Here is a 27,934-nt window from a genome sequence, read left to right as displayed (position 1 = left end):
ATACTTCAATTAAAAAGAAATAAAATAGTGGTTCCGAGTTCTGCGTCATCCTTACCACCAGCTGGTGCAGGCATCACCCGCATTGTTCATCCCCAGGGTCAGATGGAGGAGGATGCCTGGTAGGCATCTGCATCAGTGATGGGGGTGGACCCCGGGCACTGTGAAGTGGGGATCATGGTGAACTGGCCTCCCTGTGCTCCCTCACACACCTGAGCTCTGGTTCCCACACACCTGTCCTCTCCTCACTGCCTTCATCACCCCAGGCAGCAGCCATGTAAGATGATTTATCGTTCCCTTTTGAAGATGCTGCTTCGAGAAAATTCAGCTTGTGCTCATACCACCTAATCCCTGACATAGTTAGCATATTGGTATATTTCCTTCTAATCTTGTTTCCGTGCATTTCTTTTCTTTTGCAAAGTTGCATCTTAAATGTATATAAATTTTTTTAACTTTCATAAAGTAATATTATGGTGGTGCAAACAATCAGTGAAAAAAATTTCTTGTTGTAACAGAAAAATGGACAGTTCAATAGAAAACAGTTCACTAAGCAGTTTATCTAAACTTATAGCCAGAAAACAAAATTTCAAAGTTCTGTCTCACCAGTAATCAATGAAACGTAATTTAAAATAATGATTTCATTTTTCATCCACAGTTAAAATAAATTTTTAAAAAATGTTGATGTAACCAGCCTGGTGCAGGCTGGATCGAGTGTAGAGCTCCAGGAATGAGTGTGTTTTGCCTTGTGGCTCAACCTTCAGGAGTCTATACCCTGATCCAGTGATTCTAATCTGTGCCAAGGGATTTAGCTGAGCAGTGTTCAAAGGCTTCTGTATTATTACGTACAAGAGTGAGAATTGGGGAACAACCTAAATGTTATCCATCGAGAAACAAATAAATTATGTTTTACTCATCCCAACCGTGAACTATTTGGCACATATTTAAAACATTTTAAAGAATCGTTATGGACATCGGTGACAAGGTTCACAAGCTAGCAGTAGGTTAGAGGGAAGGGGGAGGGTGTGTGATCTGAGTGTCATTGTATGAACGTGGGCAGAAGTGTCCACAGGGGACGGCGGGCAAATACAGCTGCACCCACGTTATCCTGGGCTTGCAGGACCACCGGCGATTTTTACTTCTGTACATTTTCCCATATTTCCCAGATTATCTTCAGTGAATGCATGTTTCACTTGTATACAGGAGAGAAAAAGTTACCTAAAGAGGAAAAAGAAGAAAACTGCCCTCCTTTACAGCATCTTATTAAGCGTTTTAACAATGCAAGATGGGAAAATCCCAGGACATATGGCACGTGCTTCCGCTCTGACAATGGATGATCCATCTGCTAAGAAACTGCTGACTGTTTTCTCAAGAGATCAAAGAAAGAAAGCAGGCCCTGGCTGGCGCCTTTATTAAAGTCTTCTCAGCTCACTCACAGCTGTCGCTTTGCCTTCTCCTCTGACTACCCTGCCGGTTGGTGCTTTCTCCTGAAGCTGGTTACGTCTGGTCCGTGGTTGAAGTCATCGTTTCATAAATAATTTGTGACGTGATTTAAGTTTTCCAAGAACAACCTCCAGGGTGCTCTAGTCAACTAGGCCGATAGTCAGAGCTCAGGCTGCCTGGTGACAGACCGTCACACAGCTTTGCTCTGCACTGGTCAGTGGGGTTGGGCTCTGCTCAAAGGACAGACCTGATACTACCTTGATTTAGAGAAGACCATACACCTTGATGGAATATTACAGTTGTTAGACATCAAAGACTAGGCTGCAACATCAAAAAATGTTATGAAAGACAGAAAACAAATCAATACCTGTTTATGGTTACAACAATGTAAAACTATATACTCCTATTGAAAGGAAATGGGGAGGCATGGAAAAATGAAAATGATTAATTTGATGGCAGGTGATAGGTTTGTTTGTTTTTTTTTAATTCTGCAGTGAACATTTATTGAGCTCTCACCACATGCCAGACACTGTGCTGGGCCCATGTATTTATTTATTATTAGAAGGTAGTTGTATAACATGTGAAATCCTAGAGAAATATAAGGTAGGGGTGGTGGAATTCCTCTTCGAAGGTGTTACTCTGGGCAGTGTTGACTGTATCTAGAGGAGACCCCTCCATTCTTTCCCAGATGGGACCCACGTGACACTCACTCTGCTGGGCTCTTACCTGTCTGTTTAGAGCCAGGTGTGGTTTCTCCCGTTGCAATGCATGTTTCTCTCTCCCACGTGCCCTCAATAGATGCTGGGTCCTGCTGTGTGCTGGGTTCCTCCAGGTGTGGACAGTACACAGGGACCAAGACTATAAGGCTGTGTCCTCATGGGGCTTCCAGGCTGTTGGGAAGGACAGACACTAACTACCTAAACAGGTTCATTAGCAGTGTGATTTCAAGCGGCGATACATGCAGTAAAGTAGAGCTCCTGAGATGGAGAGGAAGTGGGAAGACCCGCTGAGAAAGGGGGGAAGAGAAGGGACAACCATGAAAGTGTAGGGGAGGTGAGGGACGAGACTGTGCAAAGGCACTGAGGCAGGACCAAGTCTGGTATGTTTGTGAGACGAATGGGTTCGGGGCAGTGTGCGATGGCCGGGAAATGTCGGGCCGTGGGGGACCATTCTAAGTGTGAGGGCAAGCCTGCGGAGCAAGCAGATTTACCACTTCTCTGTAGAGAAGAGGAGGAGAGTCAGGGCCCACTAGAGGCCCTGATGAAAGGTGAGGGTCACTGGCCTGGGAGGGTGGGCACAGGCATGGGTCAGGGTCCATTCTGAAGGCAGAGCACACCGGCCGTGCTGATGATGGCTGTGAGGAAACGCCGGGAGCCAGGGGTAGTTCCGGGCGTGGGCTGAGTCACCAGGTGCAGGTGAGGCTGTTTTCTGAGGGGCAGAAGGAACAGGTTTTCCTATTTCTTGGTAAAAAGGTGACCTAGATGTGAGCTGCGTGTGCTGGGTCAGGGTGGCAGCTGCTGCCAAAGGGCAGGAAGAGGCTTTCCTGGGACAGTGGGGTGACCTCGGCCTGAGCGCCGGACAGCCGAGTCTAGTCCACAGCTGCTGCAAGGTAGCAGCTTGATCCCAGGCACGTTGTTCTGCTTCCCAGAATCGCAGTTTTCTGTACCTCTGCCCGGCCCGCCTTGTAGAGCTTTGTAAACCACTTACAGTTGAATCCAGACACATGATGGTGCCACCACCGTCCCCCGCCCTCCTGTACAGTGAGCTTTCCCATCTAGAATCATGACCTGGAGCATGTGTGAGAGATGGGTCATCATCAGAGGATCACCCCTGATAGCTGTACCACAAAGCCTGCAAAGCCCGTGGCCTCACTGGGCCCACGCCAGCCCCCGCTGCACACCCATCACGAGCCTCGCTGGGCACGGCTGCTCGGAACCAGTGCCCTACAAGATCCCCTTCGAGAGCAGGACAAGGCATATTCCGATGAATCCCTGGGATCCAGAAATTAAATTTGCATTTTATTCTCGGAGGATTCCTCCCAGCTGAGGTGCTGGTTTGTTTGCATCGCCATGCCCTCCAGGGCTAGCAATGCTGAGCTTTGTTTCCAGAGACCTGTCCATCAGCCTCTCCTGGACTGAACCAACCATAGAAATGAGAAGCCACAACAGGACGCCAGCTTCTCCCCTCCCAGCACTGCTAGTCGGCCGACTTCTTTCCTTTCTCCCTCTCAAATGGCATCTTGAAGAGGCCTGGGACCCATCCCCTAAGGAGACACCTCGTACACTGGAGAGGTAGAATGGAATTTGAAAGGACAATTCAGGGAGCTGATCTACACCATCAGGTGTTTCTCTCTCTAGCAGGAGTCTAACTCTATCATGTCTGTGAAAGGACTCTGTTAAGAGAGTGTTCCTTGGACTCATGGTCCTCGATTCCAACTTCCAGTCATTCAGATTGCCAGTTCACCAGCCAGTGAGGGGAAAATGTGTGTCTTTCCTCATAGCAATTAAATTAAGTGGAGCCAGAGATTCATTTTCTTTTATAATTTTTCTTCTTGAAGAAACTCAGAATCCATCACCCAGAACCCTGTGGGATTCAGGGAGGCTCATGACCCTGAGAAGATGCCTACCCAGCAGACGTGCATGTACGGAGGCATAGCCAGCAAGGAGGCAGGGGACCCACCCCAAAGGCAGCTGAAAGCACAGGGGAAGTGGTCCTGTTGTTTGGGGATAAAACCAATCAATAGTTTCTTCATGTCTGCCAGTTCAGGGAAAGAATCTTTTTTCCTCATATATATAATTGCTTTTGCACAAAGGATTCATTGTTCCTGAGCCAGGTAAGGGAGCTGAGATCTCCTGCTCAGTTTCCTGCACACTTCTCCCTCTCTGTTCCCCAGACCAGAGTATCGAGCCAATTTGGGCCATAGATTCAGTGGCTGTCTTCACACCGTCCTGTCTGACCCTTCCATCCTGCCAGATTGTAACCGCGCAGGTCAACAGGCCTCTTGGCGACATCCTGCAAGTCGCTGTTGTGATGGGGCAGCTTTAATCTCAGGTAGCTGACCTCAATGTGTGAGCAACGTGTAAAGAAAGACATTTCCAGGAGCCCATCAGACTGCTCGACAGATAATAGGAAAACTTAGTCTGAGGACCAGGTTTAGACTCTCTGGACTGGGGAGCTCATTTTAGACTCGCCCTGCAGTAAAAAAGTGTCTGAGGTTCCCGCCGCAGGGACTGGACAGGAGGCCACACCGTCACCTGGACTGGCCTCAACAACCTGCCCCCAAGACCAGAGCAAGGTCATGTCCGAAGGCTTCCCGGAAGAGGCTCGTAGCGGGGTCTGTTACTTTTCAAGTCTAGTTGCCTTGGCGATATTTTCCTGGCTTTTGGGTGAGAACATCTTCTTACCATAGCCAGAAGAAAGGGCACTGTGATTTATAAGGGGTATTACTTAGATGGGAGAGTCTTAGAATACGGCCTCCACAATGTGACTAAGTAGACAGGCCCCTTTCTGCTGCCTTAGGATTCGCATGTAAAATGGTGAAATGACCCCGGGGGCTGACTTGATAGGGCCCGGGAGCAGCCCGAGGAGGGCAGGTGGGTGAGGAGGTGCTTGGGCCACCATGGGCCCTCAGGATGAGTCTGTACAAGCCCCGCGGGTTTGCTCTTGCTGGGGAGAATGGTCTTGGCTTCCATGAACCTTTTATCCTGTTGAAAACTGATCTCAACTCCAGCTCTTAAAATAGCAACTAGCCATCAACTGGCTTCCGCTCTCCTATTCTAGCCATCAAAAATTGTAGCTAAGCTGGGCACTCTGCCGTCATGTTCAGAATTTACTTTAAAAATAAGATTTTTGAAAACCTTAGAGGGAAGTAAAACATACCTGCAGAAGCTAACAGACTTCAAAAATGTCAAGCTTGATGGTTAGAAGGTTTACTTACTAACCAACATTAGACAGAGGAATGCTAAATTATTTGTATAACGTACCCCCCAAAATCTACTGTGATAGTTGCCGACGTGAAAATGTGTGTGCACCGATATACTGAATCTGTGCCATGTGAACATGTGGGACACGACGTGTGTGTGTGGGTATTTTGCATCCCTACCTTGTGTGCTGGTCCAGAGGTTCAGAACATGTCATAAAGACCAAGTTGGTGGTGCCATCCTCAGGGCCCCCAGCTTGCTGCATCGAGGTAATTCCAGCGCTGTATTCCACACTCTCCACTTTTTTGCCACCAGAAGCAAGCGTCCTTATAAACTCAGGTTAATCAGTACTATATTTCCTGTTCCCCATACCCATGTTAGACCCTCTATCAGAGAATTTGTATTTCATCTGTTATGCAAAATAAATTTAACAGCAGTCGTAAGTTATTATGGTACTCTTGGGACCCACTGACATCCTATTAGTTAAGTCTTGTACACATCAGTCCAGTCTGCATTTATCTTCCATGTTCTCAGGATAAATGGTTTTAAGCTTTAACAGCCACAGAGACAACTGTCATGTGCTGTCAGCTAGAACTGATGAAAGAGAAAACTGCAGCATCTGAAGAGCGACTTGCAAGAAGACGTAAATATTTTATTTTCCTTTTGGAAAGCCCTCACCAGGTCTGCCCCTTCACCTCTGACCTCTGAGCAGCCTGATGCTTTATGGGGTTCCGTTGTTCAGCTTTTAGATAGGGAGTAAGAGGGGGATCACTGCTTCCCGGGTGGGGTGAAGGCGGTTAGCAGGATATTCGTGGACAGCGTGGCTTATCTGTTGGCATCGTTCCTGCAGACGTGCTGCAGTGCTTTAGGGAGTTGTTTATCCTGAGCAGTTACAAGGTGGCCTGTTTTCCAGTGGACCTAGAGTCAGCGTCTAGTTAGTTATCTGTGGCCGTGTTGTTACAAACTGTGACCTTGTGACTCAGCGCTGTGTTATGCTTGTTGGTGCAGCCGTGTCTCTGTTCCGTGGCATCAGGGCCGAGTCTGGGAAGATGCACGGTGGGTGGATTGAGACATTTTCCCTCTGGACTCTGGCAGGGGCTCCAGCTAGGACTGCTGGGATTTGGGCTGGAGAACACGTGGCCTCTCCGTGTGGCCTGAGTATCCTTGCCAGTGGCCTCAGATCTGTAAACTCTTTATATGGCGGCTGATGGCTCCAAGGGTGGGTATCCCAGTGAGCATTTGGAAACTGTACTCTTTGGTGACCCAGCCCCAGAAGTCACATAGCATCGCTTCTGCTACCAGGTGTCCATGAGTGCAGCCATGAAGGCCCATCTGCTCTCGAGGAGAGGGCGAGGCCTGCACCTCTCAAAGGGAGGATTGTCGAGGTCACATTGAAGAAGCGTATGTAGGATGGGACTCACCATCACTGCCACATTTGACAGACAGATCATGTGACAATCCCAGTGGAGATTTCTGTAGGAAATGAATGAGTTGGGTTCTCTGCTTAAATCCAGCTGAAGGTGTGTTTATGGGACTACAACTAATCTTGTAGTTTTTCACATAGGCGCTAAGATCAGTTAAGATCAGCTAAGATCAGCTAAGACCTGGCCTGGTGCCTGAAGATAGATCTGAGTGCTAAGTGAACAATGGATAACCAATACGAGTATTTTCCAGATACTTAAAAATTAAGGTTTAACCAAAAAAGCTGTTGCCACTCTGAACAGGTACATCATGACCCTTAGAGCAGGCTAGATTTTTTTCTTGACTAATAGTGATGTTACACGGATAACAATGTGCGGGAAAAGTAGATTCCTTCATATAAAAATTGCTTGAGATTTGACTCCATACTCTGTTAAAGTAAGAAGTTTTTAAAATAATTGAGTTATTTGAAGGAATTTCTATTTTTCTTTTTCTTGACCTATTTAGCCATGACAAATAAAGTCAGATAAAAGACGATTCCTTCCACGAGATGCACATACACATTTCTTCATATGGTGAAAGAGATTGTCAGTGTGTGTAGTGCTCACGGATCCTCAGTTAACAGAAGGGACTGGTGAAATGCCAAGTACCTGTTTACACTTTTCACTTCTTGTCTCAATTCTATTCTTTGCTCTGGAACAGTTTCTCCTTTTCATTCCCACAAAAGTTAAGGTAAAGACCTTGCGTTCCCCCCAGAGCTGGGGTCCACGTAGCCACCCCTGGCATTTGTCCTGAGCCTTTTCGGTGAGCTCAGATCCCCAAATGGTCAGAAAATCTCATAGAACCCCAGGTGCTCTAAGAACGGTGCTGAGGATTTATCCTGCTTTGTGAGGAATCACACGGCATGAGCATTTGTACAGTAGCCCAGCAAGCCAGGTCCTGGGCCAGTGGTGGCATGCTGTGACTCCCAGCCCTGTCTGTGCCTCCAGGGATGGTGATGTCTGAATCCAGGGGAAGCGGAGGTACCATTTATTGAACACTTCCTGTGTGCTGTGTTCTGAATCACAGCTATGTCATTTTATATATATTACTATGTCACGGTAATTCTTGGAGGTAGCTATTATTTACTATCCAAATTTTACGGGTGACAAAATTGAAATTCTGGGAAAATGAGTAACTTGTAGAAGGTCACACTGTGTGTAAGTGATGGAGCCAGCCTCTGAAACTACTTTCAGGGGGTTCAGAGTTTAGGTTAGAAGGAGTTCCTCCTTTCTTGCAAAAATAAACCTAAATGGGAAACTCAGAAGTCACAAAGGAAAAGAGTGATGAGTTTATCCACATAAAAATTTAAAGCTTCTGCTCAACAAAACATACCCAAAATTTGGATTAAGGCCATAAATCAAACTACGGGAGTGGGGAGGAAGAATCACCAGGCTGTGACAAAAGACCAGTTTTCTTAATGTGACAAAGAGTTCTTACCAGTCAGTGAGAGTGGGAAATACAGACTGTAAATGTAGGAAAGGGGGCTCAGCCTTGCTCATGATTAGAGAAATACAGATTAATAACTGAGAGTCATACTTTATCAGCTGTTGAATTGACAAAGATTTTAAAGTTGGTCATAGTCCATGCTGTCAAATGTATGGGATGATAGGAGCTTTTGCCTGCGTTATTTGAGGAAATGCAAATCAGTACAGTTCTTCTGGAACACGGTTCCATGATACATATCAAAACTGAAAATACACACACTCTTTGATCCAGATTTTATTTACCCCACAAATATCTTAATATAGGTATTCAAAGATGTGTGTGCCTGTCTGTTTATTGCAGTGTTTCATATAATGTCAAAAACTGTTCTTCAGTATAAGACTGATAAATTATACAGTGTCCATTCTATGGGATACTAGTCATCACTATAAAGGATTACATCCATCAATAAGAAAAGATGACCAAGAGCAGAAGCAAGAAGAACTACAATTCTGCAGACTGTGGAACAGAAACCACATTCACAGAAAGATACACAAGGTGAAAAGGCAAAGGGCTATGTACCAGGTGAAGGAACAAGATAAAACCCAAGAAAAAACAACTAAATGAAGTGGAGATAGGCAAGCTTCCAGAAAAAGAATTCAGAATAATGATAGTGAAGATGATACAGGACCTCAGAAAAAGAATGGAGGCAAAGATCGAGAAGATGCAAGAAATGTTTAACAAAGACCTAGAAGAATTAAAGAATGAACAAACAAGCATAGATGAACAATACAATAACTGAAATGAAAACTACACTAGAAGAAATCAATAGCAGAATAACTAAGGCAAAAGAACGGATAAGTGACCTGGAAGACAGAATGGTGGAATTCACTGCTGCAGAACAGAATAAAGAAAAAAGAATGAAAAGAAATGGAGACAGCCTAAGAGACCTCTGGGACAACATTAAACGCAAAAACATTCGCATTATAGGGGTCCCAGAAGGAGAGGAGAGAGAGAAAGGCCCCGAGAAAATATTTGAAGAGCTTATAGTTGAAAACTTCCCTAACATGGGAAAGGAAATAGCCACCCAAGTCCAGGAAGCGCAGAGAGTCCCATACAGGATAAACCCAAGGAGAAACACACCGAGACACATAGTAATCAAACTGGCAAAAATTAAAGACAAAGAAAAATTATTGAAAGCAGCAAGGGAAAAACGACAAATAACATACAAGGGAACTCCCATGAGGTTAACAGCTGATTTCTCAGCAGAAATTCTACAAGCCAGAAGGGAGTGGCATGATATACTTCAAGTGATGAAAGGGAAGAACCTACAACCAAGATTACTCTACCCGGCAAGGATCTCATTCAGATTCAATGAAGAAATAAAAAGCTTTACAGACAAGCAAAAACTAAGAGAATTCAGCACCACCAACCCAGCTCTACAACAAATAGTAAAGGAACTTCTCTAAGTGGGAAACACAAGAGAAGAAAAGGACCTACAAAAACAAACCCAAAACAATTAAGAAAATGGTCATAGGGACATACATATCGATAATTACCTTAAACGTGAATGGATTAAATGCTCCAAACAAAAGACACAGGCTTGCTGAATGGATACAAAAATAAGACCAAGAGACCGACTTCAGACCTAGGGACACATACAAACTGAAAGTGAGGGGATGGAAAAAGATATTCCATGCAAATGGAAATCAAAAGAAAGCTGGAGTAGCAATACTCATATCAGATAAAATAGACTTTAAAATAAAGAATGTTACAAGAGACAAGGAAGGACACTACATAGTGATCAAGGGATCAATCCAAGAAGAAGATATAACACTTATAAATATATATGCACCCAACATAGGAGCACCTCAGTACATAAGGCAACTGCTAACAGCTATAAAAGAGGAAATCCACAGTAACACAATAATAGTGGGGGACTTTAACACCTCACTTACACCAATGGACAGATCATCCAAAATGAAAATAAATAAGGAAACAGAAGCTTTAAATGACACAATAGACCAGACAGATTTAATTGATATTTATAGGACATTCCATCCAAAAACAGCAGATTACACTTTCTTCTCAAGTGCGCACAGAACATTCTCCAGGATACATCATATCTTGGGTCACAAATCAAGCCACAGTAAATTGAAGAAAATTGAAATCACATCAAGCATCTTTTCTGACCACAACGCTATGAGATTAGCAATGAATTACAGGGGAAAAAATGTAAAAAACACAACACATGGAGGCTAAACAATACGTTACTAAATAACCAAGAGATCACTGAAGAAATCAAAGAGGAAATCAAAAAATACCTAGAGACAACAGACAATGCAAACACGATGGTCCAAAACCTATGGGATGCAGCAAAAGCAGTTCTAAGAAAGAAGTTTATAGCTATACAAGCCTACCTCAAGAAACAAGAAAAATCTCAAACAAACAACCTAACCGTACACCTAAAGGAACTAGAGAAAGAAGAACAAACAAAACCCAAAGTTAGCAGAAGGAAAGAAATCATAAAGATCAGAGCAGAAATAAATGACATAGAAACAAAGAAAACAATAGCAAAGATCAATATAAAAGTTGGTTCGTTGAGAAGATAAAATTGATAAACCATTAGCCAGACTCATCAAGAAAAAGAGAGAGAGGACTCAAATCAATAAAATTAGAAGCGAGAAAGGAGAAGTTACAACAGACACCGCAGAAATACAAAGCATCCTAAGAGACTACTACAAGCAACTCTATGCCAATAAAATGGACAACCTGGAAGAAATGGACAAATTCTTAGAAAGGTATAACCTTCCAAGACTGAACCAGGAAGATATAGAAAATGTGAACAGACCAATCACAAGTAATGAAATTGAAACTGTTATTAAAAATCTTCCAATAAACAAAAGTCCAGGACCAGATGGCTTCACAGGGGAATTCTATCAAACATTTAGAGAAGAGCTAACACCCATCCTTCTCAAACTCTTCCAAAAAATTGCAGAGGAAGGAACACTCCCAAACTCATTCTATGAGGCCACCGTCACCCTGATACCAAAAGCAGACAAAGATAGTACAAAAAAAGAAAATTCCAGACCAATATCACTGATGAATATAGATGCAAAAATCCTCAAGAAAATACTAGTGAACAGCATCCAACAACACATTAAAAGGATCATACACCATGATCAAGTGGGATTTATCCCAGGGATGCAAGGATTCTTCACTAGACGTAAATCAATCAATGTGATAAACCATATTAACAAATTGAAGAGTAAAAACCATATGATCATCTCAATAGATGCAGAAAAAGCTTTTGACAAAATGCAACACCCATTTATGATAAAAAGTCTCCAGAAAGTGGGCATAGAGGGAACCGACCTCAACATAATAAAGGCCATATACGACAAACCCACAGCAAACATCATTCTCAATGGTGAAAAACTGAAAGCATTTCCTAAGATCAGGAACAAGACAAGGAGGTCCACTCTCACCACTATTATTCAACATAGTTTTGGAAGCCATGGCAATCAGAGAAGAAAAAGAAATAAAAGGAATACAAATTGGAAAAGAAGAAGTAAAACTGTCACTATTTGCAGATGACACGATACTATACATAGAAAATCCTCAAGATGCCACCAGAAAACTACTAGAGCTAATCAATGAATTTGGTAAAGTTGCAAGATACAAAATTAATGCACAGAAATCTCTGGCATTCCTATACACTAATGATGAAAAATCTGAAAGAGAAATTAAGAAAACACTCCCATTTACCATTGCAACAAATACAATAAAATACCTAGGAATAAACCTACCTAGGGAGACAAAAGACCTGTATGCAGAAAACTATAAGACACTGATGAAAGAAATTAAAGGTGATACCAACAGATGGAGTGATATACCATGTTCTTGGATTGGAAGAATCAATATTGTGAAAATGACTATATCTACCCAAAGCAATCTACAGATTCAATGCAATCCCTGTCAAATTACCAATGGCATTTTTCAGAACTAGAACAAAAAATCTTAGAATTTGTATGGAGACACAAAAGACCCTAAATAGCCAAAGCAGTCTTGAGGGAAAAAAACGGAGCTCGAGGAATCAGATTCCCTGACTTCAGACTATACTACAAAGCTATAGTCATCAAGACAATATGGTACTGGCACAAAAACAGAAACATAGATCAACGGAAGAAGATAGAAAGCCCAGAGATAAACCCACGCACCTATGGTCAACTAATCTATGACAAAGGAGGCAAGGATATACAATGGAGAAAAGACAGTCTCTTCAATAAGTGGTGCTGGGAAAACTGGACAGCTACATGTAAAAGAATGAAATTAGAACACTCCCTAACACCATACACAAAAATAAACTCAAAATGGATTCGAGACGTAAATGTAAGACCAGACACTATAAAACTCTTACAGGAAAACATAGGAAGAACACTCTTTGACATAACTCACAGCAAGATCTTTTTCGATCCACCTCCTAGAGTAATGGAAATAAAAACAAAAATAAACAAATGGGACCTAATGAAACTTAAAAGCTTTTGCACAGCAAAGGAAACCATAAACAAGACAAAAAGCCCTCAGAATGGGAGAAAATATTTGCAAACGAATCAACAGACAAAGGATTAATCTCCAAAATATATAAACAGCTCATGCAGCTCAATATTAAAGAAACAAACAACCCAATCCAAAAATGGGCAGGAGACCTAAATAGACATTTCTCCAAAGAAAACATACAGATGGCCAAGAAGCACATGAAAAGCTGCTCAACATCACTAATTATTAGAGAAATGCAAATCAAAACTACAGTGAGGTATCACCTCACACCAGTTAGAATGGGTATCATCAGAAAATCTACAAACAACCAATGCTGGAGAGGGTGTGGAGAAAAGGGAACCCTCTTGCACTGTTGGTGGGAATGTAAATTGATACAGCCACTATGGAGAGCAGTATGGAGGTTCCTTAAAAAACTAAAAATAGAACTACCATATGATCCAGCAATCCCACTACTGGGCATATACCCAGAGAAAACCATAATTCAAAAAGACACATGCACCCCAATGTTCATTGCAGCACTATGTACAATAGCCAGGTCATGGAAGCAGCCTAAATGCCCATCGACAGACGAATGGATAAAGAAGATATGGTACATATATACAATGGAATATTACTCAGCCATAAAAAGGAACGAAATTGGGTCATTGTAGAGACGTGGATAGATCTAGAGACTGTCATACAGAGTGAAGTAAGTCAGAAAGAGAAAAACAAATATCGTATATTAACGCATATATGTGGAACCTAGAAAAATAGTACAGATGAACCGGTTTGCAGGGCAGAAATTGAGACACAGATGTAGAGAACAAACGTATGGACACCTAGGGGGGAAAGCGGCAGGGGGGTGGTGGGGGTGGTGGGATGAATTGGGTGATTGGGATTGACATGTATACAGTGATGTGTATAAAACGGATGACTAATAAGAACCTGCTGTATAAAAAAATAAATAAAATTCAAAAATTAAGAAAAAATAAGACCAAGATGTACAACATTCTATAGATTATTATCCCATTTTCCATTTTTATAAACATGTAGACTTCTTTGTGCCTAGAAAATATCTAAAAAGATACAAAGGAAATTGTGAACCATTGTTATCTCTGCAACAGGGGACTGGAATTGGGGATATATTCTATTCTTCAGTTCATACCCCCTGCTGTATAATTTAATTTTTTTTACTATGAGCATATATTATTTTTATAATAAAACAATAATTTTAATACCCTGTGTGGAAGACATGCACTTATTGGGGCTCCATTTGCCAGAAGCAGCCTATATAAGCGGATCATCCTTGTTGACAGAACTTACCCGACCATCGAGAACAGGTATCAACGACTTAATAAACAGTAAAGGTAATAAAAATGTTAGGAAAACCGACTAGAATCTGTTGGCAGATAAGTCTCTGCCTAGATGAGTTTTTCAGCTCAGTAGAAATAGGAAAAAATATTTTGGGGGGAAAAACACTTTCTGAGTTGTCATCCACTGCCACGTATTTTAATATCTTCTTTCCTGTCTACCAAAGTGACACATTCATTGTCAAAATTTGGAAAATACCAATAAGCTCAAAGAAAAAAATTTAATCTCACATAGGCTTTATTTTTAATGGGCTATAAATTTAGACCCAGATAACAATGACAAGATTATGTCTAAACAGGGAGCTTAACTGAAGACTGATTAGAATGAATTTTGAGATTTTTGGGGGGGACTGTTTTATATGAGAGATGAAGGAAGCCAACTGATGGGTGGAGGATTGGAGGGTGTTTAAGAGTCTGAGAGAAGAACTAAAAGCATTCTTTGAAAAGTACTCCAATTTCCAGGCAGGGTAGGTTCACATCCCCCGCGGGAGGGGGTCCTAAAGCAGCACTGCAGAAACTTTGGAGATGAAAAGACATCTAAGTCCTTCCTGCAAATGAGAAATTTGAGTCCGTTTATTCATTAATTTAATTTAAAAATATTTATCAAGTACTCAGTGAGGTATTCTTTCTACTTCCCGATAACGTCTGAGGCAAGAAGAATATTTTCCTAGGACATTGTTCATTATTCACTTGAGTAATAAATAGGTCTGACTTTCAATAAACAAAGACAAAATCATGAGATACAAGGGAAGTTGATGATTGGCCTTTGAAGTGGTTTCAGGTCATTGTTTTCACACTGTGTTCGCACAGGACCTGTTTTACACTCATTTGCAGCCTTCACATATCTAATTTCCGGTGGACTTTGGCTGAGTGACATTGGAGGCCTCTGAACTGTCTTTGGCTGGGTGTGAAGTGAGAGGTCGGAGAAGAATCTCAAGCTACATCTCAGCTTAAAAGCAACACTTATTTTTTTTAATTAAAAAAGCATCCGAGGGACTTCCCTGGTAACGCAGTGGTTAAGAATCCGCCTGCCAATGCAAGTGACACGGGTTTGAACCTGGGTCCGGGAGGATCCCACATGCCGCGGAGCAACTAAGCTCGTGCACCACAACTACTGAGCCTGTGCTGTAGAGCCCGCGAGCCACAACTACTGAAGCCCGCACGCCTAGAGCCCGTGCTCCGCAACAAGAGAAGCCACCGCAGTGAGAAGCCCGCGCACCCCAATGAAGAGCAGCCCCCGCTCGCCGCAGCTAGAGAAAGCCTGCATGCAGCAACGAAGACACAACACTGCCAAAAATAAATTAATTAATTTAAAAAATAAATTTAAAAAAATGCATCCGATATCGTTTGAATCTTCTTAACAATAGATTTGTGTCACGCTCTTTAGTTAAAACTCTGGATGTAGAAAAGTGGCTTTGGGAGGAGTCTGGATGGAGCAGAGAGCAGAGGGGGAAGCCAGGTATTAATGTCTGGGCCTCTCCCGCCGTGATGTGCGGGGGCCAGAGAGGGAAGACAGCACCCGGCCAAGAGCGCTTCTTTCAGAAGCATCTTATTTACAAGGAGTGCTTCCAGGGCTGAGGAAACCCTTCTGAGACGTGGGTCGTGTGAAGTGTCCCCCGAGGTCCCATGGTCATGGGAGTCACTAGGACCAGGGTCCTTAAGCCTCAGCCACAGCCTCACTGGAATTTGGGCAGTTCATCAGCGGGCTCACCCGGCCACTACGAGCCTCAGATCACCTCTGCTGGGTTCCTGGGACTGGTCCACAGGGAGGGGAGGCTCTCAGTCGGTGCATCAGTCTAGATTACGTTAGCCAGGCGAAGTTTGTGGTAACAGACAACCTGAAAATCTCCACTTAACTCAACAGAAGTGTTTCTCATTCCATCCACCTATCTGCCTGTCCATATCATGGACACACCATCAGTGCAAGAGGGCAGGCACGACGATCCCGTGCCACCGCCCCCCCCCCCACCCAGTGCCTGGAAGGAGAGGAGAAGAGAGAGGCCAACACAGTCTTTTCCACAAGAAGTCAGAGGCGCTGGCATTCCTACCCACACTGTTTTTTTCAGTTACTCAGACCTCGGGGAAGGACCAGATACTAAAGTAGAGTCTTTTTTTTTCTTTTTCTTTTTCTTTTTTTTTCTTTTCTTAGCATGGGATATTACCAACAGCACTTTATTTATTTATTTATTTACTTGTACCCATACAAGTACCCATTCTTTTTCAAGTTCTTTTCCCATTTAGGTTATTACAGAATATTGAGCCACGTTCCCTGTGCTATACAGTAGGTGCTTGTTGGTTATCTATTTTATGTATAGTAGTTAAAGTAGATTCATTTCCTGTGGGCTTTGCATGCCTAGTAGAGCCTTTTACAAGCCCGTCCCCGAGCAGCAGCCCCTGCAGGTGGCATTGAGTGAGACAGGGTTACTTGTCTTGAGGATCCATTCAGACTTGTCTGACTCCATGTCAGTTGCTTCCTTACTGCTCCCCTACCTCCTTCCCGCCCCTTTAAATCTGCTTATGGTGAGGGGCGTTTGGTTCATCATGGCAAAGCTCAGCTTTGATGACATCACCCCCGCACAGACATTTGCAGTGGTTTCCCATTGTCTCTGGTTTTGCTACGTAAACTAGTCCGCTGGCCAGAGCAGCATCACCTGGATCTTGTTAAAACGCATTACTCAGGCCCCACCCCAGACCTACTGAATCAGAATCCACATCTTCCCAAGATTCCGGGAGATACGTTGAAGTTTGAAAGGCAGTCAACCATGGCGCTGGTTCTCACACTGGGCAGCACATTCAAATTATCCAGAGAGCTTTAAAAAATTTGCTAATACTCAGTTCCCACGTGTGGAGGGAGGTCCTGCGTCAAGACTCTTAAAGCTCCCAGGTGACCTTATCGTGCAGCAGAGTTTGAGAACCACTGCTGTGCAGGGACCCAGGTGACATTCACAGCCACCTTTAGTGCCCCCCAAACCTTCCCAGGGCCGTTTCCACTCAACTGTGTCAGACTGACCTCTGATCCCCAAATGCGCTCTATGCTTTTAGAGAAAGTTCAGTTTGTGTCTGTTCCCAGAAACTACCCGGCATTCTGTACACAACTGGAGAGGGTGCAGGACACCACGTCTGAATTGCGCTTTGAAGATAACATGACTGCAAGTCATGGTGATACAAACACATCCATTTACTAAATTGTACATTTAAACTATTTTCCCGATTAATGGAATTTAAAACTCAATGCCCCCAGACAACAGTATAAGGATGCTTTCCTATGTTGCCATGGTTCCTTCTTTGTTCTATTTTTTATTGAACATCATATCTATAGTAGGTGATGAAAAGAATGTGCTTGATTTCATTTAGTTACCTTTTGGGGTTATAAATGGAGGGGGCTTTTAAAAAATATATGTTGCAGAAGCGGTGGTAATCTGTCATGATTCTCACTGCTCACTGCACTTGTGGTTGGTGACACGTATTTGAGGGGGATGCCTGGCTTTGGAGACAGAATCAAATAAAGATCCTCGACCTCTTTGATACCTTTGCTAAGGAAGGGAGGTGTCAGACACACAGGGGCCTGCAGGGCCCTCTAATGCCCCGCCTTTGTGCGGGGCAGATTGTTTTCCTTCCCAAATGGCCTCAGAAGAGGATAAACGCTTTCCTTCGTGCCTTTGCTTAAGCAACGTATTCATTTTCAACAAGACTTTTATGGGCCCAGCAGGCAGCAGTTGCTTTTTCCCGTGAACATTAAATAAGATTCAAGGCCTGAAAAGCCTTCGGCGAAGGCTGGGAGGCCCCGTGGGATTTGGTGGCCGAGGCAGACAAATGGGCTGCCTGCCTGTGTCGCGTCTGCAGGGCGGGGGGGCCGGGCGCCGGAGGCCTGGGGTTCTCTCATTCATCGGGATGACCTGCCCAGGCCCGCAAGGGGGCCTGACCGTGAACGTGGAAGCACGCCCGCACCTCGCGCAGGGCTCCGGAGACCAGACACTGCGCATGCGCACAGCAGCATCTCCGGGCGGGTGCAGAACGGAGGCGTCTGATGTCCTTTTAGTATCCAGAATGACGGGTTCTCTGTACCAGGCAGTTATTTTTTTTTTAATTTTATTGAAGTAGAGTTGATTTACAATGTTGTGTTAATTTCTGCTGTACTGCAAAACAATTCAGTTATACATATACGTACATTCTTTTTCATATTCTCCATTTATGGTTTATCGCAGGATATTGACTGTAGCTCCCTGTGCTATACAGTAGGGCCTTGTTGTTTATCCATTCTCTGTGTAATAGTTTGCATTTGCTAATCCCAAACTCCCAATACTTCCCTCCCTCCCCCTCCCTCTTGGCAACCACAAGTCTGTTCTCTATGCACAGAGTTTTTTAAGTGCTGGTATCAAGAGCTGACAATTCTGGTGCTGATGGGACTTTGGTTTTTCATTTTCTCTGGATTCATCCCTAAAAGAACAGTAGAAATGAGGAAGAAATAGTCATTAAATGAAATAAATGAAAAGTGGGGAGTGGTTAACTTTGTGTCAACTTTAAGATAATGTGAGTAAATGAAAAGGCTGATTGAAATGCTCAGTGTGTTCTAACAAGAACTTTTTATTAGTAAGTTGTTTTGTGCTTTAATGGGACCCTCGTGGCGTGTGGCTGAGTGCGGTGCTCTTCACTACTCATTTTTATTAACACGTACAATAAATATTAAAATAGATCTTGGGAGCAGTCATGTAGGTGGAAAATAGATATGGGTGACTTGTCAGATATAAAATACCAGTATGGTATGTGTGTATATGTGTTCTTACCCCATTTTCACACTCATACTGGCTATTTTTTTTAACTTAGGCCTTTCTCTGAGTTCTGTTTCATTACACTGTTGTTCTTGATATCCCCCCAAATTAGAAATTTGGTAAAACTTATAAAATGTATCCCAAAATCTGGGACGTTTGAAAGCCAGTGGTATATAACCTTTTTAAGTGTTTCATTAAGAGTCAACAAATGAACAACAAAAAGAAAAACCAAAAACAATTTTCTCCCTGTTGGAAAGTGGGTTTTATGCTTTTAATTGGGGCACCAGAAAGTGAAATATTTCAAAGTGTTCCTTTAGAAAAGTATATACTCAGTCAGATTTTTTGGTAGCATTTTTCTTCGCTGAAGGGGGGGAATACAGTGGACTTTTGGGAGCGGGCACTGACTACAGAGGTAATGATGTCTATTTTGATTAACCTCAGTCAATTGAAATGTCTTGTGAAGTGTATGTTCTGATTAGTTCAATATTTTTGTTAACCAGAATTCATACAGAAAATGCTTTTAGTTTCTCCCTGAAATTTAGCTTTAACTTCTGTTTGATAATTGAAATGTTTTCCTAATGGGCTATGATCACAAGTATTCCTAGAACCTGGTGGAACGGCAATTAACCAATTTAACAAATTAATGCAGGCCAGTTCTTATTTTAAAACTTTAGAAGGTATATGAGTTCTGGGCTAAAGTTGGACTGTCCCTAAGCCATATTTAGGAAGTTTTTGTTTTATTTGTTTAAAAATAAATGCTCAGCGTGCCATCTTCTACAAGTGAAATAAGACAGTAAGATAAAGCTTGTCTGAGGATTCCGGTTACTTGGATTTTAGTTAATAAAGATTTGATGACTTTGTTTTGGCTTTCCCTTCCCTCCAGTGCACTGCTGTGCCCCAAACACTGGAGGCTAAAACAATGAGGGGTGGGAGGAAGGAAGGAAAGAAACAGTAAATTACACCAGAACGAATTATTTTCCCTTAAATTCTCATTTTACAACATCCAGACAATCGTTAAAAACAAATGTAACTGTCAGGTCTTGTGGATTATGTGTTATGGTTCCAAAGAATGATGACCCTGTGGTAACCCCTGGGATAGGAGCTCTTCATACTGTGTAATGATTCTGAGGGCACAGACTTTTCTGTGATCAAAAAACATCAGGTCAATGTTTTGGTTGTATGCTTATTACTACCTGCCTGGTTCGGAGAGGTCCCTTCTTTCATGTTACTTAGGATCGATACATTGTTTTGTAAAATAAGGTTCATGGACCCCTGGTGGTCCTTAGTGGGGAAACTTGTGGGTCTACTGCCCTTTGACAATTTTAGAGGAAAGTAAGATACAGGATCAGATCAGAGATTTTTGCATTATCCCACTGCATTCTTCGTAATAGTTAGGGTTATAGCAGGTATACATTTTATCACACAGCTGGGGGTGTGAGAAATGGCATCTTCCTTTACGTGTCTAAATTGGATGTAATCCGTCTCATACGCTCTCCCCCCACCCCAGCCCCACCCCCACAGACACATACCAGGTTGGGAGAAAGCCTTGAGAATGTGGGAAGCAGCACTCTCCACCTCACCACACTGGCCAGAGCTGTCATACTCTCTGTGTCCACACCTGGGGGGCCCTTAAAGGCCAACAGGTCCTCTGCTTCTGTACAAAGCTGGGCACGATGGTCTTTCATCAGGGTTCTAGAAGCTTCCGCTCTGGATGTTCAGTCTGCCCTGCATCCCTGATCTCTCCTAGAAAGGTCCTGCCACCCCTAGGAGATGCTACACAGGCACAGGCTACTGGCCTCCCCTGCTCCTGGGATCCTCCAAACCCTTGGTGCTTCCCAGTGTGGGCCCCGTAACGCGCCTCTAATCCGGCGCTCCCTGGCCCTCCACTCACTGCCTCTCCGGGCAGGTCTGTGTCACCTCCCCTTGGTGGGCTTTAGAAACACAATGCCAGATTCTCCTTCCTGTGGTTGTGGGGATGATCAGAGTTTAAAAAATTTTTTAGCACTGGTCAGATTTTTTTCTTAATAAGTCATGGTAATAAAGGGTATTAAATAACGTACGCTACAGGGACCATCTTGGTTACTTCTCAGCTAGCAATCAGTTAAAAGGGTGTAATTATCTGCAGATGTATTTTTGTCTCATTTGCGTGTTAATATTTACATGTGCTACGTTGTCTGTTTCATTAGTGGTTGGATCAGTGGTTCAGAATGGCTCGTTGAAGTCCAAAAAAAGGGAAAGTTCTATCTAAATTTTAGAACTCAAATCCACATGCAGATGGTCATAATGAACAGGTTTCTAATGTGACTGTGGATTATCAGTCCGCAAGATGATTTCTCCAAAGCAGCCAAAAAAGAAACATACAAATAGGAAGCATGATCATGAATATCTAACATTCTGAACTTACTTGCACTGGGGAGCCATGCAGCTCTAGTTTTGGTCGTTGTCTGTTTTACGGAATCCTGTTGAGTAGGTTCCTCCTCCTACACGGAGGTAATGACAGCACTTACCTCAGAGGTGTTGTGAGGAATAAACGAGCTAGTGTATGTGGAATGCTCCGTACACACTTCTGTGCCGTTACTATTACAGGTATTATTATTAATATCATATCGAAGCACAGTACTCTCCATAAGCTTACTGAGTTTTTCCAGAGCACACAAAAAGAATAGTACTTTCAGTACAGAAGTGATAAAATTTTGTCACTAACAGTGGAGAAGTGACCAGAATCATAGCAGTACCGCGCACAGCTGCAAAGTGCTGCACACGTTAGTCGGGCCAAATGAACCATAAAGTGAACAGCAAAGATTACGAAAACCTGAAGTTGCCATTTTTCGAAGTCTAAAATGTTAAATATTAGGAAATCCGTATGTTTCAACTTAGCAGCGTGCTCAGAGGAAAAAGCAGAGCGAACTACTGGCAAAGTCCCTCTGCTGAGTGCCGGAGTGGGAGGCCTCACAACCTGGATGTGGCACCGCAAGGACCGGTCCCTCTCGGGGGTCGTGGACACTCCCGCGGTCCCCCTCCACACCATGGGGTAGGTGGCTGAGCTCCTTGGGTATCTTCCTATGGCGTTTATCCCCTCAAGCCCACACCGTGAAGCAGTTTCCATTGTTTAGGTAATGCTTACCCCGGGGCAGGCTGTAGGCTGGAAGGAGTACGTTGGGGTTGCTGCTGAGAGCCCCGCTCCCTGACCAGAAGGGAGGGGCTGCACCCCCGAGCACCAGGCCACTCACTGGCCGGCCCTAGAGGAGGGTCGACCAGATGCTCCCGGCCTCCGTCCGCTCCTCCTCCCATTACGCTTCTTCTGTTGATTCTGTTACTAGTTCTTCAGCCTCGAGATGTGCCAGATGTTGGTGGAGGTGAGCAGAGTGGTTGTCAGACAAGCTTCTGAGCCTTGGGGGCAGCCGGGAAGTGGCAGCGCCCCTGTCCTTTGTGAAGATCCCGCGGTTCCCATCTCACAGTCGGCAACGCTCTGCAAAGGCCGAGCGGACACAACTCGACTTCCTCCCAAGTGCCGTGATGGACCCACATGTTTTGGTTTTGTCCTAACGGGGGCCCTTCAGTGCTTGCTCATTCTTACTCACTTTATCCCGTTGTGTGGCCTTTTCCCACTTTCCTTTACTAGGATGATGTCACACCTTGTCACCGTGTTTGCCGAAAGAAACAATTGTGCCCTGTGGGGTCCCATGGACCCGGGTCCAGGGTCAGCAGCAGGGCTTACCCGGGAGGTGGCCACACAGCCTCACTCATAAAAGTCATTTCTCGTGAGCAGATGGGCAACAGCCATTATTCCAATAGTCCATGGTTTTGAAAACAACTTCAGCATCTGACAATGAAGAGAGTTCAGAAGTGAGCTTTGAAACAGGCCAAGCGTCAGAAAGCCCCGACGTCGGTCCAGCCCGGCCGCGTGCAGGCCCGTGACCATAGAGGAGGCCTAGACGCTTCCAGCCAGATGAGGGGCAGTTGAGACCGTTCCTTCCAGCCCCACCACAGACTTGCTCACTCACCCGGAAGTCTCTGCAGGACAGAAAAGCTACGCAGGCCTCTTTGGTCCAGTCCAGGGCTTTGCCCGGCACCAGACCCCTGCTCATTCGGCCTTGCCAGACCATCCGTGAAGCACACGTCCCGCCTCCTGCAGCAGGAAGAGAACGAGAGAGAGAGCACGTCCGTCTGCTTGGCGGCCCCGCTGTCCGGGGAGCACAGCCTCTTCCCCTTCCTCTGACGGAGCCCCCCGCCCTGCCAGGCACTTTGTGAGGCCCGGGGGTCCCAGGAGGAGTGAAGCCAGCCCCTGCCTCGCCACCTCACAGCCCAAAGCCGAAGGCAGGCCCTTGGCGGGTGGTGGGGTGCAGGGGTGCCTGCCTGACTGCGGGGAACGGTAGGGCCAGGGGGGCGTGGGGAAGGGGCCCTGGCCATCTGCTCCTATCACCAGGGCGTTAGGGCTGCCTCATGGGGACGGCGACGTTCAAATCGGACCTTAAAGAGTGACAGGGATCCACCAGGTAGAGCAGGTGGGGAGGATGCTGTGCTAGAATGCAAACTCACAGGCCTGGAAGCTTCTGGCGTGTTTGCCGAGCGGCGGACGGTCTGGTGTGGGGGCAGTACGCCCGAGCTGAAGGGCGTTGTACGTTGTCCCCTAAGTCATGAGCAAATATTGTAGCAAATAGCATCGTATTTTTGTTAGAAACTTCCATCCCTTGGATTTGCCCAGGATATATGGGATTTCCTTATGGTTTGAGCCTAAGTCTATATCTGGATTGATTTTGTGCGTGCACCTCATTTCACTCTCGGTCAGGATGTGAGATCAAGGGGGCCGTGTCAATGGCCAGCTGTGGTCATTTACCAGTAGGTCCTGCACGGTCAGTTAGCTGCGGCCTGTGCTGTGGCCTCCCAGGTGTGGGAATTCACAGCTCTGACCCCAGGCAGTTGTCCTAAAGGGAATGAGGTAAAAGGGGGGCGCAGCGGGGAAGCCACTGCAAGTGCTTCTGTGTCATTCAGCAGAGCTCCGTCGTGTGCCCACTGAACGCAACACTCCCAGACAGGTGGCTGCTGCTGACAGCCCCTCCCCGCCTCTGTTCCTCACGAGCCCCCTGTTTTCAAGACGAGCATGTCAACTAACTGTGAGGCCAGGGGCCTGGCCCGGGAGCCAGCCTTCTCGAGACCCTTCCTAACTGGCCATGCGTGACCGTAAATGAGTCTTAAGAGAAACTCCACATCTGAAGCCGGGAATTTCAGGGTCCTTTATGTTGACTTCATTAATTCGGAGCCTCCTACTCTTTTATGAGGGTAAACACTTTCCTTTCTCTCCGCGCCCATTTGCTTTGGGGGGATAGAAGGTGTGGGCGGGGGATGAGGCTGGGGATGCTGGGAGTGGACCCCACGCTCAGGGCGCATCCGTGGCCTGGCGCTGGGCTCTGAGCAGAGCAGGGAAAGCGGCCGCTCCTCGGCTGTTTTTCTGCCCTGGTTGCAGCCGCCTCGCCCCCCTGCTTGAAGGAGGACCGCGAAAGCAGTAGCATCCGCCGGCTGCGGGTGTCCGCGTGGTTCTGTGTTGCCATCTACAGGGAGAGCTGCCACTCGGGGGTCACCAACACGCAGGACGAGCTGCCTGGAGAAAATTCCCTCCGCAGCACTTCTGATTTACGGTGATTAAAGCACTTCCAAGTGAAAAGTGTTCTTTCCTTTGGTGTAGGGTTCCTGGGGTTTTAACATTTGCTTGCAAATCATTAAAGCCTGCATCACTGTCTTGGGAAGAAGGCTGTGAAGACCTAAGACAATGGAACTGAGAAGAAAATTACAGTTCCTTGTTTATGTTCCATAAGAGTGTGTGTGCGTGTGTCACTCCACGTGATACCTGGAGATGGAGCGCCCCAGGGGGCGTTTCCCGCCACACCATCCCCCCTGCGCCCTCGTTAGCCGAGTGGGCTTTCACACTGTTGGTGAGTCCTCTTCCCAGCTTGGCGGCAGCAGGGACCATCCCGGAAAACCAGTCATTCTCCTGTGGGCTGTTTTCGTGTCAACCCTTGGCCGCCCCTGGCCATCCAGGGCCCTGTCTCCTGGGAAGCGCAGGTGCACCTGGCAGGGCGGCCTCCCCCCGCACCGTCCTGGGCGTCCTGTCGAACACGCAGGAAGGCATTTTGACTTCCAGGGCCTCCCGGTTTAATCCTATTTGCACTTTACATCTCCAGCGACCTCCTGCGCGACCGTGACAGATATGCCCGCTCTGTCATTTTGGCCGTGCGGTGCAGTGTGCTCAGAGCTGTGTACTTGCTCATCTGGGAGGTGACTCGCTGCAGATTACTGACCTTGACGAGACTAGTGTCCCAGGAAAGTCCATCACAGGCTAAGTGGGACCCTCTGCGTGGTGAACCTCAGAACTTCTGCTCAGGCCAAGACAGAGCAGCAGGAACTGAGTTTACCTTCCTGCCTTAGACAACTGAAAATATAGACAAAATAGATGAAGCTGTGATTTTCAGACACTGGACGTAAGGTAGCACAGGACGGCAATCCCTGTGTTGGACACGGTCAAGGCAAGCCCTCCGTTTGCCCAGCTTACTGCCCAGAGAGGGTCCCCGGCTCAGCGCCAGGAGGGGGACCTGAGCCGAGCCCGGGAGTCTCTAAGCCGAGGACACAGAGTTAGGTGTCTGGGAGGCCACGGTGGCTGGAATCCACCAGGCCAGGTAGCAAGGAGGGCAGAGCTGCCCGGAGAGGTGCTCCGGAGACCTCAGAACAGTTCCCCCCGGTCTTCAGTTGGGTGCCCAGCAGCACATCCATGTGAGGAAACCACCAGCAGCCGAAGAGAGTACCACCAGAAAGGAACAGGCAGAGCAGTGTCTGGGGCAGGGGGGCGGGGGGAGGTGCAGGGAAAGTTCATGTTCCCACCAGCCACAGTAGGAAAGCTTGGACACAGCACTCAGAAGGGTGACACCTCAGTGATGGGGAAGACCAGCCCTAGACCAGAGGCCACCCTGGTACCCACCAACGGAGCTTAACAGCACACCTGCAGGGCTGCCTGCAGGAATGTCTGGTTCTAGGCCTGGGGTAGGAACTGCATAGAATGAGCCTAAAGCATCCTGCAGTGCCAGAAAGGAAGGAAGTCCTCAAAAAACAGCCACAATATGGTGGGGGCCGGGTTGCCGCTGCCATCATCCTGTCCTGGCTGTAACCCTGGATGGGTGGGGAGAGCTCTGCCCACGTGCCACGTGCTACACAGCTGCCCGGTTACAGGGACCCACTGCAGGGATGTGCTGAGGAAGCTGTGGTAAAGCGTGCCCACCCCACGGGTACGTACGCCTGGACCTAGTCCTGTACCCGCTCTGAAATGGAGCGTGCAGGTCTGCCTACAGAGCGCTCAGGGCAGCATCGTGATACCTCCGTCCCAGTAAGCTTTCTGGAAGGAAGAGAAAGAGCCACGTGACAGTGTACAGCCAGCTCCCTACCTTATTCTGACCTCCTGTGAGCAGCCGCAAACCTTTAGTGGCCATGGCAAGTTGGCATGAGGGTAGAACTGCTGAGTTGTGATTTTGTTTACTCTTTTTCTCTTACCTTTGCCTGGGAACGGACACGTTTGGATGAGGAAGGAGGCAGGGTGTCTGCAGGGTAGGTGAGGCCACACTGTGCTCCCAGAGCAGGCAGCCGTTCGGTTACAGAACATCACCATCAGTGTATCTGAACGAAGTAGCAAAGACACAGTTCTGTTTCAAGTTCTAAACCAGAGGACACTGAAGAGACGGCGCAGGTACATTGGAAGAACATTATTCATTTTAGCAAATGTGTAAAATGTGTCAATTCTAGACACCATAACAGTCAAATAAAGTGGTTCCTTGGTTCATTCTTTTGTAGGGCACACCCACTCACCTTGCAAATGGATTGGTCTGGGAAAATTGACATTTAGGAACATAAAGTTAATCACCAGAATGTGTCCAGTGCACACAGCCACAGACATTTCTGACTGTGTGCATCTGTGGGGAAGGCCTTCCACACAAATCTGGGCATTTTCCAAGGTGGAGAGAAAGCTGAATAGCGTTGCTCTTAAGACAGCTTTTGCGGGCACCTTTGCATGTCTGGATAGACCATTGCAGAGCTGGGGGCAGCCCTTTGGCCCCGTGTCCCCACGGTAAATCATTTGGGCCCAGCTCCTGCCCTGCCGGGTGGCAGTCCCAGAGAGCAGAGTGGAAGAGCCCATCCCCGTCTTGTTCTACAGCGTTTTTCAAAGCCCTGCAATTGAGTCCATATGTTTAAAACCTCTCCCTGGCTGATTGCCTTGTGCAGTTGATATGCACAGTACAACAACACAAAAATTTTTAAATCAGTTTTGGAGCAAACTCGGATGGGAGAAAATGCTGCTGTTCTGTGTGGAAAGCATATGGGAACATAGAAATCCCATTGAGCGTGTGTCTGTCTGTCTGAGCGGTGCTTTCAGAGTGCCTTTTATAAAATATTTATCCTAGTTTTACTGTTTTTGGTTCATAGAGAGCCTTTCTGATTGAAAAGGAGCCAAAGCACTTTGCTAGTTCAGGACGCAGTTGTGATGTGAGAGCAGGAACCAAGGCAGGTGACTGTGGCGGTTAAGAGTCCAGAGTTAACGGGAGCAGCGAGATGCAGCCACCTCTGGGCTGAGCCAGACGTGAATACCAAAGGTGCCGCCCAAGAAGGGGGTCGGAAGGATCGTCTGTGGGCCTCTACCCTTTGCTCTCCCAGCGTTTGTGGCCATTGGGCGGGGGAGTCGGCCTTCTGGCACGGAGTTGATTGATGTGGCTACAGTTGGTTTCCTTACGTCTCTTGCTGCTCTTCCTAAATCCTCAGTCGTAGCCTGAGACCAAATAGAAAACTAACTCCTTTAGTCACAGGAAACAGAACCCTGGGAAGGACAGTCTCCTTAAGGAGAACCGTAAAAATAAGGACGAAGCCAAGGAAGCATCTGGAAACGTCGGGAAGACTTCTGTGAGCATCTACTAGGTGTCCATCATTACGGTGGTTTCCGAGGGAGTTGCTGAAGAAACAGATGCTCCTGAAAGGGCTGATA

At 45.8% G+C, this 27,934-nt stretch overlaps 1 protein-coding gene across 5 annotated transcripts in view; it reads left to right on the top strand.

Moving 5' to 3' along the window:
- Positions 1 to 27,934, top strand: part of FARS2 (phenylalanyl-tRNA synthetase 2, mitochondrial) — a 379,330-nt gene that overhangs the window by 297,649 nt on the left and 53,747 nt on the right. The window contains exon 8 of one of the 5 annotated variants that reach the window (XM_082638487.1): positions 22,239 to 22,478. The exons of 2 other annotated variants lie outside the window; for them this stretch is intronic. In XM_082638487.1, the coding sequence (XP_082494613.1) occupies positions 22,239 to 22,278 (40 nt within the window). In that variant the 3' untranslated portion in view covers positions 22,279 to 22,478. Of the gene's footprint in view, positions 1 to 1,197; positions 1,276 to 14,983; positions 15,431 to 22,238; positions 22,479 to 27,934 lie in introns of those variants that run through there. 2 more of the 5 variants (XM_082638486.1, XM_082638488.1) reach the window with 2 other exon arrangements.

This window comes from Mesoplodon mirus, assembly GCF_964341445.2.
Source record: "Mesoplodon mirus genome assembly, chromosome: 12".
NCBI lineage: Eukaryota > Metazoa > Chordata > Mammalia > Artiodactyla > Ziphiidae > Mesoplodon > Mesoplodon mirus.
Note: the sequence above shows the minus strand (reverse complement) of the source record. Positions and strands in the feature narration are given on the sequence as shown.